The 17,131-nt window shown below is 37.8% G+C and overlaps 1 protein-coding gene across 8 annotated transcripts in view; it reads left to right on the top strand.

Moving 5' to 3' along the window:
* SLC12A7 (solute carrier family 12 member 7) overlaps nucleotides 1-17,131 on the top strand; it is a 108,867-nt gene that overhangs the window by 64,282 nt on the left and 27,454 nt on the right. For all 8 annotated transcript variants that reach the window (XM_058175232.1, XM_058175229.1, XM_058175231.1 and 5 more), the window contains 8 exons: nucleotides 536-634; nucleotides 1,544-1,601; nucleotides 1,909-2,083; nucleotides 11,214-11,332; nucleotides 12,753-12,851; nucleotides 14,161-14,280; nucleotides 15,466-15,570; nucleotides 15,778-15,946. In XM_058175232.1, the coding sequence (XP_058031215.1) occupies nucleotides 536-634; nucleotides 1,544-1,601; nucleotides 1,909-2,083; nucleotides 11,214-11,332; nucleotides 12,753-12,851; nucleotides 14,161-14,280; nucleotides 15,466-15,570; nucleotides 15,778-15,946 (944 nt within the window). The remainder of the gene's footprint in view (nucleotides 1-535; nucleotides 635-1,543; nucleotides 1,602-1,908; nucleotides 2,084-11,213; nucleotides 11,333-12,752; nucleotides 12,852-14,160; nucleotides 14,281-15,465; nucleotides 15,571-15,777; nucleotides 15,947-17,131) is intronic.

Raw genomic sequence — 17,131 nt, 5'->3', positions numbered from 1 at the left:
GAAAATAATTTAGGAATCAATTAAGTAACTAAATTCTATTTTTACAGAGAAAACACAACACAGGTGGCCTATTCATAAGTAAAACAAACATACTTGGGGGATTTTATTCTTTTTATATTGGGGTTTTTATTGTTTGTAAGCTTCCTAGAGTCACTGAGAGTGAGTGGGCGAACATATAAATTCAATAAATAAATAAATAAACCAACTAACCAATGAGGAAGAATAGAAAACACATTTTTTTGTCTCAATACCCTTCTACATATTGAAAAATAATTATTTTCCTTCTACTTTCTCAAATCTTGTTTATTTCCTTTCCTATTTTTTGATAGTCTGAATTTGAAATTTATTTTAAATCCTAATTGGTTATTGTCTAATTTTCTCAATGAATGAATTAATGTGGGTTAAGTTTAGTTTGTTGCTGTTTATATAAACAGTTAACTTCTTAGTGCATTCACTTCAGTTCAAATGATGAACTAAATAGAGTGCTCTGTTCCCTAATGACATTTTTAATTGATTATTTTGTCCTTGTGTTTAGGTATTATGGCAGGTTCAAATCGGTCTGGAGATCTCCGGGATGCTCAAAAATCTATTCCAACTGGAACAATTTTAGCCATCTCAACTACATCTTTTATCTGTATCCTTCTTACGCAATTTCAAGAACTTCCATACTTCATTTCTGTATTTATTTATTTATTTTTATTTTTATTTATTTTATTAAATTTTTATTCCGCCCTTCTCCCGAAGGACTCAGGGCGGTGTACAGCCAGAAATAAAATACAAGATATATACAATTAAAAGAAATTAAAATATAGCAATTACTAAACGGCTGATAGTTAAAAATGAATTTAAAATTTAAAATATTAATAAAACCCCAATATAAAATCAAACTATTATGCCAGTCCCGCTTGAGTAAATAAATATGTTTTTAGCTCACGACGGATTTAGTACATATACTAGTATATAATTAGTCTTTTGTACTGTATATACTCCCAAGCAAATAACCAATACTGTATATTACAGCAAATTCTAGTTTTTACAGAATTCTAAATGTTTCATTTAAGTTTTGGATTTTTATTTATGTAAAAATTTAAAATTAGAGTTAACCAGACTATGAGCTGAAATCATTTACCTCTCTGTGAATATTAATGAATAAAGTTATTATTTGGCATACATACTTTGTCTCATAAGTAAAAATCAATAAAATGTAAGATAATACTGATAAAAGTTACATTAAATAGATACCAAATCTACACTAGAAGGATTTAATGTATATTGTGAGATTATAAGAAAAAATACGTATATTAGCACATTAATAATAATATAGTTCTGAAATGTTATGTGGAAAAGGGATTTTCTTGCACATTTTATTTCATGTACGTGTGAAAACAATATACAGCGAAATATAAAAGCGATAGAATTAATTAGATATCCAACTCTTTCTCAACACAATTATTGTTTTCTTCTTCAACACAATCTGTAGTGTATTAAAGAGCACTTCTCCCAATTTTGTTTGCTTTAAAGTTCCTTGAGTCACATTTTATAGATCTTTCCTGTATAATTCTTTTTGGAGCCTGCATAGAAGGCGTGGTTTTGAGAGACAAGTATGTAGAAAGACCTTTTCTCCAGCTCTTTTTAAAATCTATGTATTTAAAATTAAGATATAATATTTTAACTGAATGAACGTGTGGAATGAGAAAGTAACTCATTCCAACTCAAAAGCAGCTTTTAAGGGGGGAAAACAGATGTCCTTCCTCAAGTGCATTTTTGTTCATCATAAGAAATGTGTGTATATCCACACCTCTACATTTTTCTGAAAGGAGTTTTTTAAAATTGAATTAGCGATTTTGTGTGCATAATTTATTTAGCTCTCCTTGTTTGTTTAATGTTGCATGTGTTCTTTCCCACAAGATTTGGACAAGCAGTTAATGGAAACCTAGTGATTGGTACATTGGCATGGCCCTCTCCATGGGTTATTGTAATTGGTTCATTCTTTTCCACATGTGGTGCTGGTCTTCAGAGTCTCACTGGTGCCCCCCGGCTACTGCAGGCAATTGCAAGAGATGGTATTGTTCCATTTCTTCAGGTGAATTTCTGTGTTTATTTATTTACTGTTTTTACATCTTTGCTGTAAAAAGAATCTGTTTGGTGGGTATTTTATTCATTTGTTTAACTGTAGTTTTGCTCCACTTGTGTGGATGGTTGTAACTAGATTTATTGAGAGGTTTGTAAGGCAGTCATAGCCTGTAGAGAAAAGGGCATTTAAGCCTTATGATGCAAGAGAAGATCTTATATCATGATATCAGGTTGAGATTAGTGGATCACATGATATCAAAGAGGTAAGAGCCATAATAGCCTATAGTTGCAAGAAAATCATGGATTTCCATCTCGCTTTTCTCCCTCACCCCCCCCCCCCAGTTTAAATGCTACATCAGTCAAGAAGCTTTATGCTTCTGTATAATGTGTTGGTAGAAATAGATTCTGAAAGGGACTTGATAAAGGATTGTATGATAAAGTGGGCGCAGAATATTCAGGAACCAATAATGTTGGAAACTTGGGAGAGAATTTGGGTTAGAAATGTTAAATTTACGCAAGCGCAGAATTTAAGGGAAAACTTTTATAAGATGTTTTATAGATGGCATTTAGATCCTAAGAAATTATCATGTATGTATCTAGATATATAAGCAAAATGTTGGAGCTGTAATTCTGATGATGCTACATATTTTCATGTATGGTAGACTTGTAAGAAAATTAAGTCTTTCTGGATAAGAATTTGGTGGATTATGCAGAATGTTCTGAAGAAGAAGATAAAGTTCCTACCACAATTTTTCCTTTTGGGAATAACAACAGACTGTACAGTGATTGAGACTAAATTGATTTTGAATAACAGCAGCAAGACTGTTGATTGGACAATATTGGAAGAAAAAAGAATTACCCACAATAGAAGAATGGATATTGAAAGTTTCCAATTTGGCTGAGATGGCTAAAATCTCAGCCTTCTTGAAAGATAGTACTCAAGAAAAATATCTAAACGAATGGAAGAATTGGATTGATTATATTCAAAATAGATATCAGATTAAGAAATTTCAGATTGCCTTTGAATGAAGGATGTTGTTTTTGATTTTAATGGAAGAAGTCAGGATATGTGAGAGAGAAGGATTATAATTGTGTTAGATTTAAAAAATTTAATGTATGACTGTTTGTTTAATGAACTATACCTTGTGTTTGCTCCGGGAAGTCGGGGCGAGGGGGGTTTTGGAGGGAGGGGGGAAGGAGGGGGAGGGGGGAGGGGAGGGGGAAAAATTTAATTGTTGTTGTAAAACTTTTTCAATTAAAAAAAAAAAAGAAGCTTTATGCTTCTGATGAAATTAGCCACAGCTCACAAAAGCTTATATATATATATATGTATGTATATTGCTCCTAGAAGCACGAAGCCGTAAGCACCAGCCTGAAGATGACGAATGAGACCTTGTCGAAACATCGCCAAGACACTTCCAATTTTACGCGGGAGAAAACCCGAATATATATATATATATATATGTGTGTGTGTGTGTGTGTGTGTGTGTGTGTGTGTTCTGTTTCCCGCCCCCCAATACTCCCAGCAAAGAGTCAGTCAGAGGCCTCCTTTTCTAATTTATTTACATAGATAAATGTCCTGGCCACGTCTACCCACGGGCCTGCCAAGTTTCTGGAGATAACGAGGAAATTATAGATAAGGCCAGAATTACTCACGAATGTATTCTTCCCTCCATTGATACAGTTTGCCCGCGCAAATTCATTGCTTTGTCCAAGACAAAAAACCAGGAAGTCCCGTCTCCTATTTATAGTCTCTGCAGATGTCACTGCGAGACAATTATTACTTGGCTTTATCCCAACGCTGCTTCTGCTGCGCGCGCCGGTCACGTCTGCGCAGTCTTGCATCACTCCAAAACTGTTCTTGGGGCGTTGCCAAATCAGAAGGCGGCTCCAGAGAATCAGGCCTTGCCGGCCCCTCCTCCTCCCTTTGAGTGGGTGCCAGGGAGGGAGAGGGCTCAAGAGAAGCAGGGCTTGCCAGGTCTTCTCCCTCACTTTCTGAATCATCCGAGTCCAGGAGTCCGGGTCCAGGAACCTGGGTCACAACAGTATGTATGTATGTATGTATGTATGTATGTATGTTTGTTTGTTTGTATGTATGTATGTATGTATATATGTAGGTCTTGGCGTATTCGAGTCTTTTCCGTGAGAGTATCTTGGTGATGTTTCGACGAGGACTTATTCGTCATCTTCAGGCTGGTGCTTACGGCTTCATGCTTGTGCGAGCAAAGCGTGAGTCAGAGGTGCCGTCTCTCTATAAATACTGGTGGGGAGGTGTGGAGTGTTGGCTTTGTTGCTGTAAGTGGGTTGGTTGGCTGTGTGGTTGCATCTTGATTGATAGGTGGGGTGGATGTTTGCAGATTAGTCAGCTGTTTCGTAGCATCCTGTGTGGGTGTGGTCTTAGTTGTGTGCCCATTAGTATTCTGTGTTGTAACGACCTGGGTAATGGGCTGAGTGGAAACGTCCTGAGTTCTGGTAATGTGAGCCCCTGAGTCTTGTGCTCTAACTTCCTGGGCTTCGGTGTTGTGAACACGGGAAAAGACCTGAATACGCCAAGACCTACATACCTCTACCCGTGAAAACCTACGAAAACACACACACACACACACACACACACACACACACACACACATACACACATATATGTTTTGACGTATTCGGGTCTTTTCCTGTATAAGGCTGAGAGTATCTTGGCGACGTTTCGATGAGGTTTCACTCGTCATCTTCAGGCTGGTGTTTACGGCTTCATGTTTGTGCAACCAAAAGCACGAAGCCGTAAGCACCAGCCTGAAGATGATGATGGACCTCCGGCGTTAAGATATGTCAACCACGGAAAAGACTCAAATATGCCAAGATCTACATAGTGTGTGTGTGTGTGTGTGTGTGTGTTTTCCTAGGTTTTCACGGGTATAGGTATGTAAGTCTTGGCATTTTCTAGTCTTTTCCCATGTAAGGTGTGTGTGTGTATTTGTTTTCTGAGGTTTTCGCGGGTGTTTGTATGTAGGTCTTTGGTTATTCGGGTTTTCTCCCGCGTAAAATTGGAAGTGTCTTGGCGACGTTTCGACGAAGTCTCATTCGTCATCTTTAGGCGTCAGCTTCGTGCTTCTGGGAGCAATGTGTGATTGCAGCTGTTTCTTCCTTTTTAACTGCTAGTGGAGGTTTGAGCTGATTGGGTGGGAGCTTGGCTGTGCTCTGATTGGATGGGGGTTTTTTTGTGCTCTGATTGGCTGGGAGTGTGTCCTGTTTGGGTGGGGGCTTGGTTGTGCTCAGATTAGTCTGAGTTGCAGGGGGATTTGAGCTGGTGAGCTGCATTGCTGTTGTTTGGCTTCGTGTTTGTGGTCGTGCTACATCTTCATAGTGGGTGTCTGTCTGCTGCATGTATGGATTGGAGGGGTTTGAAATGGCTAATGTTGCAGCTGCGGTCTGGCTTCTGGTCCTTGGTCGTGCTTCCTGATCAGTGTGGGTTTGGGTCTGCTTTCTGGGTGCATGTGTGGTGGTGACATCCTGTGTGGACCTCGTGAGTGTGGTTCTGGTGTCATTCCTCGTGTTGGGGACTCGTTTGTCAATAAGGGCGGGTTTCCAAATGGCAGGTAGGCGGGAGGTATCATCTCGTTTGTTCATGCTGTGTGGGCGTTTTTCTATCTCGATGGCTTCTCTGATTATTCTGTTGTTAAAGTGTTCAGTTTTGGCGATGGTTCTGGTCTTTTTAAAGTCAATATCGTGTCCTGTGGCTTTAAGGTGTTGGACCAGAGAAGAAGTTGGTTCCTCTTTTTTGACTAAGTTCTTGTGTTCTTCAATGCGTGCACCTATTCTTCTGTTGGTTTGTCCGATGTATGTGGTGGGGCAGGCGGTGCATGGGATTTCATATACTCCTTGATTTTCTAACTCAATTTTGACTTTGGGGTTTCTTAGGATGGTGGATATTTTTTGGTTTGTTCAGAATGCTGTCTTGATGTTATGTTTGTGGAGGATCTTGCCGATTCTGTCTGTGGTACCTTTTATATATGGGAGGAGGGCTGTGCCGTTCTCTTGTTCTCTGTCTTGGATTTTAGTGGGGGGTTCTTTTTGGATTAGTTTGGTAATCTTATTTCTCTGGAATCCATTGGATGTTAGTACGTTTGTGAGAGTGTGTAGTTCGGTTTTTAGGTGTTGTTCGTCAGCTAAGCGTTTTGTTCTAGAGATGAGTGTCTTGGCTACGGAGTTGATCTGTGCTGGGTGGTGTTGTGAGAGTGAGTGCAGATAGCGGTTTGTGTGTGTTTTCTTCTGGTAGATGGTGTGTCCTAGGGAGCCATTGGATTTCTTCGCTGATGGGGGAGGCTTTTATTTTGGATCTAGTGGTTTTTTTTCTAGGTAGGTGGTGGGGTCTGTTTTTAGGGGCTTGTATGCAGGGTCTTGGAGTAGGTTGGTTAATTTGGTTTGGTAGTCAGATGTGTTCATAACCACCGTGGCGTTGCCCTTGTCTGCTGGTAGGATTATTATGCTGGTGTCTTTTTTCAGGTTAAGTAGTGCTGTCTGTTCCTCTTTGGGTAAGTTGCTTTTGGGTGGCTTGCTGCTGCAGAGGATGTTGGTGATTTCGAGTCTGATTTTGTTAGCGTCATCGGGATTGATTTTGGTCAGGCTGGTTTCAACTCCGCATATAATGGTTTCAGTGGGGATGTATTTGGGAGTGACTGCAAAGTTTAATCCTTTGGAAAGGACATCGGTTTCAGCTTTGGTGAGGATCCTATCTGAGATGTTATGCACTGTTTGTTTCATGTGTGGCTGTGAGGGGGAACGGGTTTGTTTCTGGCGTTCTTGTAGTCTTCGGAGTTTGTTGGTGTGTGTGTCTGTCTTGAGGGTGGTCTGTGTTTCGGCTCTCCAGACGGCGAGTTGTTTGGATTTGTCCCAAAGTGCAGGGTGGATCTTATTGCTGAGTTTGAGGTGAAGTGTGAGGAGATCTTTGTTGATTTGATCTAGGAGGAATCTTTTTGTGTGAAGTTCATTTCTGATTAGGGCCAATTCTGTTCTTTTTAGGATGCGTTTGGCAGCTGCAGAGTTGGAGTGGAATTTCAATTGGAAGCATGTGGGGATTAAATTTTGATCTCGGCAGTTTCGTAGGAATGCAAGGTCACATAAAATGGAAGCTCTTTGGACTTCTAGTTTTTTCATAGGTCCTGGTCAGATGGTGGATTTCCTAGATGTCTTCCCTTCCTAGATGTCTTAGTCTACAAGAAACCCAATGGCTCCCTAGGACACACCATCTACCAGAAGACAACACACACAAACCGCTATCTGCACGCACTCTCACACCACCACCCAGCACAGATCAACTCCGTAGCCAAGACACTCATCTCTAGAACAAAATGCTTAGCTGACGAACAACACCTAAAAACCGAACTACACACTCTCACAAACGTACTAACATCCAATGGATTCCAGAGAAATAAGATTACCAAACTAATCCAAAAAGAACCCCCCACTAAAATCCAAGACAGAGAACAAGAGAACGGCACAGCCCTCCTCCCATATATAAAAGGTACCACAGACAGAATCAGCAAGATCCTCCACAAACATAACATCAAGACAGCATTCTGCACAAACCAAAAAATATCCACCATCCTAAGAAACCCCAAAGACAAAATTGAGTTAGAAAATCAAGGAGTATATGAAATCCCATGCACCGCCTGCCCCACCACATACATCGGACAAACCAACAGAAGAATAAGTGCACGCATTGAAGAACACAAGAACTCAGTCAAAAAAGAGGAACCAACTTCTTCCCTGGTCCAAAATCTTAAAGCCACAGGACACGATATTGACTTTAAAAAGACCAGAACCATCACCAAAACTGAACACTTTAACAACAGAATAATCAGAGAAGCCATCGAGATACAAAAACGCCCACACAGCATGAACAAACGAGATGATACCTCCCGCCTACCTGCCATTTGGAAACCCGCCCTTATTGACAAACGAATCCCCAACACGAGGAATGACACCAGAACCACACTCACGAGGTCCACACAGGATGTCACCACCACACATGCACCCAGAAAGCAGACCCAAACCCACACTGATCAGGAAGCACGACCAAGGACCAGAAGCCAGACCGCAACTGCAACATTAGCCATTTCAAACCCCTCCAATCCATACATGCAGCAGACAGACACCCACTATGAAGATGTAGCACGACCACAAACACGAAGCCAAACAAAAGCAATGCAACTCACCAGCTCAAATCCCCCTGCAACTCAGACTAATCTGAGCACAACCAAGCCCCCACCCAAACAGGACACACTCCCAGCCAATCAGAGCACAAAAAAAACCCCCATCCAATCAGAGCACAGCCAAGCTCCCACCCAATCAGCTCAAACCCCCACTAGCAGTTAAAAAGGAAGAAACAGCTGCAATCACACATTGCTCCCAGAAGCACGAAGCTGAAGCCTAAAGATGACGAATGAGACTTCGTCGAAACGTCGCCAAGACACTTCCAATTTTACGCGGGAGAAAACCCGAATAACCAAAGACCTACATACATACATACATACATACATACATACATACATACATACATATATATATTCATAGTCTACCTCTTCCTTGGGAAGCAGAGTACCCTGTTCAATTTGGCTTTGCTTAATTTCTATATTCTAAAGAATGTCGCATTTCTATCGTCCTGTATGAATTGGAATTTCAAGTGGAACATATTGCAGCTACTATGTTAAGCAGGCCATTGATCATGTCACTTCTTGCTGCTGAGATGCACAACTGAAGTCATTTATAGATTAAGTGGGTGGAGAGGAGAGGAGATGGGGCCAGGAACCAGAAGATATATATTACTTACATAGATCGCGCTAAAGAATTAACTGATGGTTGTCTGTTCAGAGCAGCAATCCTTACAAACCGATTTGACCTCATTTCACCTGCTGTGGCTTACAGCAATTCAGTGGGCTAAATAAAGCAGGGGACAGTACAATAAGTCTGTTGCTGCTGCTAACTATAACTGTAGCAACAGTTGGTGCTGTCATGTTTGCCTGTTGCAAAGGGTATTCTTTTCATCACAGCACCATCAGAATGGCAATGTATGTACATTGTATAGGTCACAATCTATGCTAGCCACAGCCACACAGGAGTTGCTATTCCAGACAAGTGAAGAAGTGATGATAAAATTAGAAAGGGGGAGTGGGGGGGGAGGAAAGATCAAGCCAAATCAAGTATGCGTCATTAAAATGAGTCATATCTGCTTTTATGCTTGTAGGAAAAGACACCAAAGGGAAATTTTCAGGCTCATGATACTGGGATCAAATTTAGTGAAAGTGAATTACTGACTTCCCATTGTAAAATTGCAATTATCAGATTGATCTATAGGACTGAGCTGTTCCTGCAGTTTATTGACTATGTTCAGTAGAATAGAAGTTATTGTAAGTAGCTATAAACCTGGTTTGACATTTATTATACGTTTATTAGATTTGAGCCACAGAAATCTGGACTACTTCAGTGAAAATTAGTTTTTAGTATCTCTTGGGGTAATCTAATAAATGTCCAGAATTTTGCACCCCAAATCTTGGAGCCCTAATCTGTTAGGGTTATACACGTGTCTCCTTTACACTCTGAGCCTAATTTTATTCAGTATTTATAAGTCTGGCAAACCATATGTTGTTTAATAATGAACTATTGCAAGAATTATCAAAGTATGGGAATGTCAGTCCCCAGAGAGAAATTGTGGTTGTTTGAAAAGCATAGAACCATGTTGACAATGCTCCTGCTTTGAGTGGGAGCACAGCCCCAAATTCCTGCAGTTTTGCCCAGACAAGTCTACAGAGGAAGTAGGAAATGGATTCTGTGAAGATTGACAAGCCTGTAAGTCTGACAGTCAGTCAACATCATCCACCAACCACAGCACTTATATTTGGTTATTTATTGGGGAATTGACACAAAGTACTTTAGACTTAGAGATATACAGTATCACCAAGTTTAAAAATACCTGGACTACTGAATAAATCAAAACTGGCTTAAGTTCTCATGATAAGCTAAAAGTTTACGACCTCATTGACTTTCATATAACATACTAACCAAATCAATCAAATTACTTTCTATCTTCAGAATATTCTGTGATAATACAGGTAATCCTTGAATTACGACAGTTCACTTAATGACTGTTCAAAGTTACGTGATAACACCCTCCCAAGTATTCACGACATATCCCAAAATTACGAATGTTGCAACACCACAGCAGTCGTTCATCCTTGTGAACAACTTCAGTGGCGCTGCAACATTCACCCTGCCTATCCCTCCCCCCGCTCCCCACAATTGCATCCCCCGACCCATCCTGCCATGCCAGACTCACTCACCATACAAAGATCTGTCTCCTCTCTGCCGCATTTTCTTTACTACCTGCATATTTTAGTGCTCACTTTTGCTAGCCACCTGAGCCTCACTGCACCTCCCTTGCAACTCTGAGCCTCGCCACACCTCCTTCACACACCCCTGCATACCTTCTACATGCCACGCTTTTGAACATCTCCCCCCACGCTTAGTGTGCCCCCCTTGCACACACGTGTGCACTCTGTCCTGAGCCTCACTGTGCCTCCCTTGCCACTTTGTGCATCCCTCTGGCAGCAGCCACATATCTGCCTGCTGGCCTGCTTGTGAACTGCCTGGGATTTGCAATTAGCTGCTGACTTCTTTGCTGACTTGATGGTGGGAAGCTGGCAGGGAGCTGATCATGGGACTCAGTTAAAAATGACAACAGCGGTTACAGGAATAGCCATCATTTAGTAATGGAAATTTGAGTTCCAATTGCCATTTTAAGTCTACCTGTATTCCAAAGGTGGTATGCCAATCTAAGCTTGAAAAATATACCTTATTTTTTTGTAGTATAAAACACACCTGACATAACCTGACCTAGGTTTAGAGGAGGAAAACAAGAAAAAAAAAATATCAGGCAGAGCCTGAGAGGACCACAGGTGGGTGTCCTCTTATGTGCCAGTTCTGCCTATTGACTTGTGCATCTTATGGAGCGAAAAATACAGTACTTGTTTTGAACAAAGCTCTTCAGATTTGTTACTTTCAAAAATTACAGAAGATAATCTACTACAGTTGATCATTATATTTGAACTGAGTATATTGTATCTTTTCAGTAAACACAGTTATGTTTTTTTAAGGTGTTTGGCCATGGAAAAGCAAATGGAGAACCTACATGGGCTTTGCTCCTCACTGCATTTATCTGTGAGATTGGAATTCTTATTGCTTCTCTGGATAGTGTGGCTCCAATACTCTCCATGTACGTATATCTATGTAGATTTTAACATATTTGTCTTGCAATTTATCTTAAAATCATATAAAAATTGCAGTCTTATTTTTAGGAAGCACTCCGGCAAAGTTATCAAGTCATAAGGAGTTCCAGGGACAATATCCAAAAGACAAAATTAATAGAACAACTTTAAAAGGAATGGAATAAAACTCAAAAGCTAAATCTGAAGAATACTAGCCAAAATAAAATATTTTAAGGAGCCATTCTTACATAAAAATAAGACTACCGAAGTAACAGATGCAAAAGATAATGTGATGTTTAGTCACGTCAAAAAGATAGATAATAATTTAATATTAAAAAACAATATCAGACAGTAACAATTGCGTAGGCAGATTGGAGAAAAGAGAAAATGAAAGGTGGATTAAGAATTTCTCCTGCAAATTTAACACAATTTTTTACTTGCGTTTGTAACAATATATACACTGGTGATGATTTGAGAGTACTGCTCTGAGAAAGTAAGAGAAACTGCACCTTGTACTCGGTCTGGGACTACTGACCAAGCACTCACTCCACTTATAATATGTCATTCAATCAGGCGTTTCCCACTTGCAGCTGGTAAGATGACACAGCCAATGTTATTGGGGGAAGTGCTTATAAAGATACAAGTTTAATGCTAGGTTTATGCTGACAAATCTCCTATTTACTTTTTGCCCTCTGAATCTGAATGGTAGCACTGCACTACCAAGCACTCTTACTGTGTACATTTTCAGTCTTTTTGCATGGCTTGAGGTTGCAGCATGTTTGTAACCCCACAATAGGGAGACCATACCAAGAAATGTAGGTTTCCTGTTTATAGTGGCTGTGGAGAAGGAGAAAATCCCTCCGCTAAAGGTGACATGGCAAGGTTGTGTGTGTCTGTTTAGACTTTCCCCACAGAATTAGATTCAGGAAAAAGTTTCCTGTCTCTTTTACTGACAAAGATGTTAAAAATCTAATGGAGAAATAACACCGTTATTTGTTTCTTCACTACCAGCCTTTTACTTTCTTTCGCTAGTGAGCATCAAACTCATAAAACACAAAATTGGGATAGGCATTATAGTATATTATGGAACAGAGGCCTTTTTATTTCATGTTGTGAAGTGTAATATAGAATCACACTCTGGCAAGTCTTGTCTCTTTTTTAATACCTTAAACTTCAGATTTTGTGTTAGTCTGAAAGGAACCTTTGCTTTTTTGAAACTGCAGAAAGGCAGCAAATCACATGCCTCATCACTTAATTACAAAAATTGTCTGGACTGGCTTATTATACCATCAGAAATCTTTTTAAGATTGCAGTTTCTATCTGTAACCTTGTCCTCTTCTTTTTCTTTCCCTGGGCTATCTCTGTTCCCATGTCCTGAGTGAATAGTGCCATTCATTTAAATTATAAACATGGTTTTTTTCCCCCTAGGTTTTTCCTTATGTGCTATCTGTTTGTGAACTTGGCATGTGCACTTCAGACTCTTCTCCGAACACCAAACTGGAGGCCTCGTTTCAAATATTATCACTGGTACACCATGTTCTTTACTAATTTAATTCTGGAAGCATTTGGTTTGTAAATTTATTGTTTTTTAAGATATCTTATATTTTTAGTTATAAAATATTTTTGTTTATTTGCTTATTTATTTCAGCACTCTATAATATAATTTTGTAAAAGAGATAAAGGGAAGAGAGTTATTTCCCATTATTTCCATAGGAGAGCAGGGAAATAGATAATAAGAACAAAGTATTATGTTTGACTGAACAGAATTTAGGAATTGGAAGTATATCTCACTGCACATATAAAATTTCACTTATAAATGTTCCTAAATAATTTATATTTATAGACTTATAATGCAATATTCTAGTAAATTGATAAACTAATAGTGGGTTGCACTGGAAATTTAGTACAGAGCATTTATGTATGGATTTATGTAACTGGTCATAAAACCATAGTGAATGAAACCAGCTTTGACTGATATGGTATAATTGCAACCCTTGTAAATTATATTAAAACAAATGGGACAGATTAGCATCACCCCTAATTTATAATATCAACAATAATAATATATAGAAATATATAGTACTGGAAATCTTTATTCAATAAATAGTAACCAAGCAAAAGACAGCTTCTTTTCCTAGAGGGAACAAATACTATTATGCACCCAAGGCCTGATGAATTAGCCAGGATTTAATGGATTTTTTGAGCAGAAGGGAGGCCTCCTATCTATTTGGGGAAATGCTGTTTCTTAAAACAGGAGCAGCATTTGAAAAGGCCCACTTGTATAATTCCCAAAAATGACAGTGGAGCAAGTGACACAGAGTGAGCCACCTTACTAGCTAACTGGGCAGATACTATAGAGAGAAGTGCACATATCCATGCAAGGCTTGGGAGGTGACAATCAAAATAAAACATAACAAACCAGCTAATGCTGTAGCTTTGTTTGTACTATGAAAAAAATATTGTAAATTAGAAAGAATCAGTATCTGATGGAACATGCATGTATTTCCAAAAATTAGTTTATGGTTACATGTTTGGAATAATTTTAAATCTTTACATTTTTCCATTTAGAGAGACAGCTTTATGTTATAAATTTAGCATTATAATTTGTGGACACCAGTTCATTTTATAACATTGAAACCATTTCACTTAGGATTATTTTACATTACCTTGAGTTCCTTGATAAAAGCCAGCATAGCAATAAGATTAATTATTGTATTTGCATTATTCTGTTAAGCATGTATATTGAATGATGTTAGTTTAGAAACTCTGTCATTGTGTTAGATTAAGTGGAACATATGCATAAATATGACCAACTAAAGAACATGTTTCCTTTCAGGACTCTTTCATTCTTAGGAATGAGTTTGTGTCTTGCTTTGATGTTCATTTGCTCTTGGTACTATGCCTTGGTTGCCATGCTAATTGCAGGATGTATTTATAAATACATAGAATACAGAGGGTAAGCATACACATTTATTTATTGTTTAATTAAAAACATTCATACACTTGGAGGAAAGTAATTTTTATGACATAAATGCAAAACATTTAGTTAAAAATGTTACTTACAGTATATGTAATTTAGTATTCAATTTTGTTGCAATGTTCTTTAAAAAAGACACTAATTATTTAATATATTCCATGTGCATTTTTCAGCTATTTTGTACTTTTAAGAAAAAAACTAATGCTGAACATTATATTACTCGGAATATGTAAAAAATGGATTACATATAGTAGGAATAAGCAAGTTAATGTTCACTGGATGCTTTAAAATATAAATCATGGATTCCTTGCCTATGTTGCCTGTGCTTTTGCAGTTTGTAATCCAGCATATCTAGTGAAGATAAGGATGCTGCCCTGATCTGTAGATAAATTTTACCATGCATCTCCCTTCTCCACTTATTACATGGGCTCATAAATAAAAAGAAATAATGAAATAAATAAAAATATGGGAATTAGTTGTTTTATGATTAGGAAAAAAGCTACCCTGTTTCCCCCAAAATAAGACATCCCCTGATAATAAGCCCAATCGGGCTTTTGAGCGCATGGCAATAAGGCCAAGTGCTTATTTCAGGGTTCCAAAAAATATAAGACAGGGTCTTATTTTTGGGGAAACACGGTAGTTATTCAAATATTTTCACTTTGGGAAAAAACGATGGAATGGATTTATTCAAGTTTCAGTACATTCAAAAACAAAGATGAGATCCAACCAAGACTTGTGAAATGAATGTGCAATTGTGATTTATGCTGTGACCATTTATTTCAATGAAATATCAATGTTGAATTTTATATGTAAAATATAGATATAGATGACAAATATTAGTTGTGATGTGATATTTATACTTCAAAGGACCTGATCATCCATTCTGGTTACTCTGTAATCCACTAAATAAATAGTATTTCTTTTGGAAGCAATTGAAAGATGGTGAAACGGACTGCAGATATTAAAGGCATTTTATTATATGCATTTCCATCAGTCAGTATGCATTATTGCCACTGATAGCACTCAAGGAAATTTGTCTAAAATAAAGCATAATGTATAAGCTTGTTCCCCTGAACTCCCTTTATATTGTCTACTGTATCAAAACAAAATAGAAGTATCACAAACATGTAATGTTTGCAAACCTCTGTTAATTCTCCTTTTAAGAGCTGAAAAAGAATGGGGAGATGGAATCCGAGGTTTGTCCTTAAATGCTGCTCGTTATGCTCTACTTCGAGTTGACCATGGTCACCCTCATACCAAAAATTGGAGGTAAGAATGCATTTAATATTTAACACATCAAATCCTTTTTTCAGTTATCTGGGAGTAAACGCAACAGGGAGAGCCATCTGTAAATTGTAAATGCAAATATATTGAAAATAAAGCCTATAATAATATGAAATGCTGTGTTACTGTGTTGGAAAATTATGATTTTGAAGAGGCATCCTCTACAATTTATTTTTGTATTATATACTTCAGGCCTCAAGTCTTAGTACTACTGAATTTGGATTCAGAACAGTTAGTAAAACATCCTCGGCTGCTTTCTTTTACCTGTCAATTGAAAGCTGGAAAAGGATTGACCATTGTGGGATCTGTACTCCCAGGAACATATCTTGATAAATACGCAGAAGCTGAAAGAGCTGAAGAGGTATGTATATATATGAACACCAAGAAAATTAGGATAGTAAGACTTAATATTCATGTTTGCTTTCTAGTATCACAAAACTGCTAGTGGAAATTCCTGGTTTTTATGTTAATTGCCTAGCAAAAACCTTTATAATATTCAAAGAATCGAGGCTATTTTGTAATTTGTAAAACACTTATTTGATAACAAATGTTTCTCTGGTAATTGCTACATGAAAGATTGAGAGTCAGTGCAGATAAGATATTCATATGGACATAAACTGTTTCAACTTCTACCCTCAAAACAACGCTATAGAGCACTGCACACCAGAACAACTAGACACAAGAACCGTTTTTCCCCGAACGCCATCACTCTGCTAAACAAATAATTCCCTCAACACTGTCAAATTATTTACTAAAACTGCACTACTATTAATCTTATCATCATTCCTATCACCCATCTCCTTCCACTTATGACTGTAACTTTGTTGCTTGTATCCTTACAATTTATATGATATTGATTGTTTCCTGATTGCTTATTTGTAGCCTATGACTATCATTAAGTGTGGTATCATTAAGTGTTAAATTTGTACCCTATGACTATCATTAAGTGTTGTAAGTGTTGTACCTTGATGAAAGTATCTTTTCTTTTATGTACACTGAGAGCATATGCACCAAGACAAATTCCTTGTGTGTCCAATCATATTTGGCCAATAAAAAATTCTATTCTATTCTATTCTATTTCATAAGAAATTTCTTCTTATTTGAACTTTTATCATCTTTATTTTTCTTCCTTTTCCAATGAAAGAGTCTCCCCATTTTTATAGCATTTATATTTATAAAATACATTTATATTTGAGATTCCCATAATAATATTGGGCATAATAATCCTGACTATAACTCTATAGTCAACATCTGAAGATGATTAAAAGCCAGTTAAGAACTGCATGTAACTGCAATATAATACTAATACCATCTCACAGTCACAACAATAACATTAATAAGTAACCATAACTTATGTTGTAAAAGAAAATACATGTATATCAAATGTATAAATTGACCAATTATATTTTCTTCATTGCATATTCACTTTTAGCTGGAAAACTGAACACTAAACTTTTTGTAAAGTAGATGGCAGCACTTGGAGAAGGATATTTATAATAGGGATACTTCTTTCATGTGCTCTGGCAATAATTCCTTATCACTATAA

This window comes from Ahaetulla prasina, chromosome 3 (assembly GCF_028640845.1).
Source record: "Ahaetulla prasina isolate Xishuangbanna chromosome 3, ASM2864084v1, whole genome shotgun sequence".
Taxonomy (NCBI): Eukaryota; Metazoa; Chordata; class Lepidosauria; order Squamata; family Colubridae; genus Ahaetulla; species Ahaetulla prasina.
This window is presented reverse-complemented; position numbering and strand designations above follow the sequence as displayed.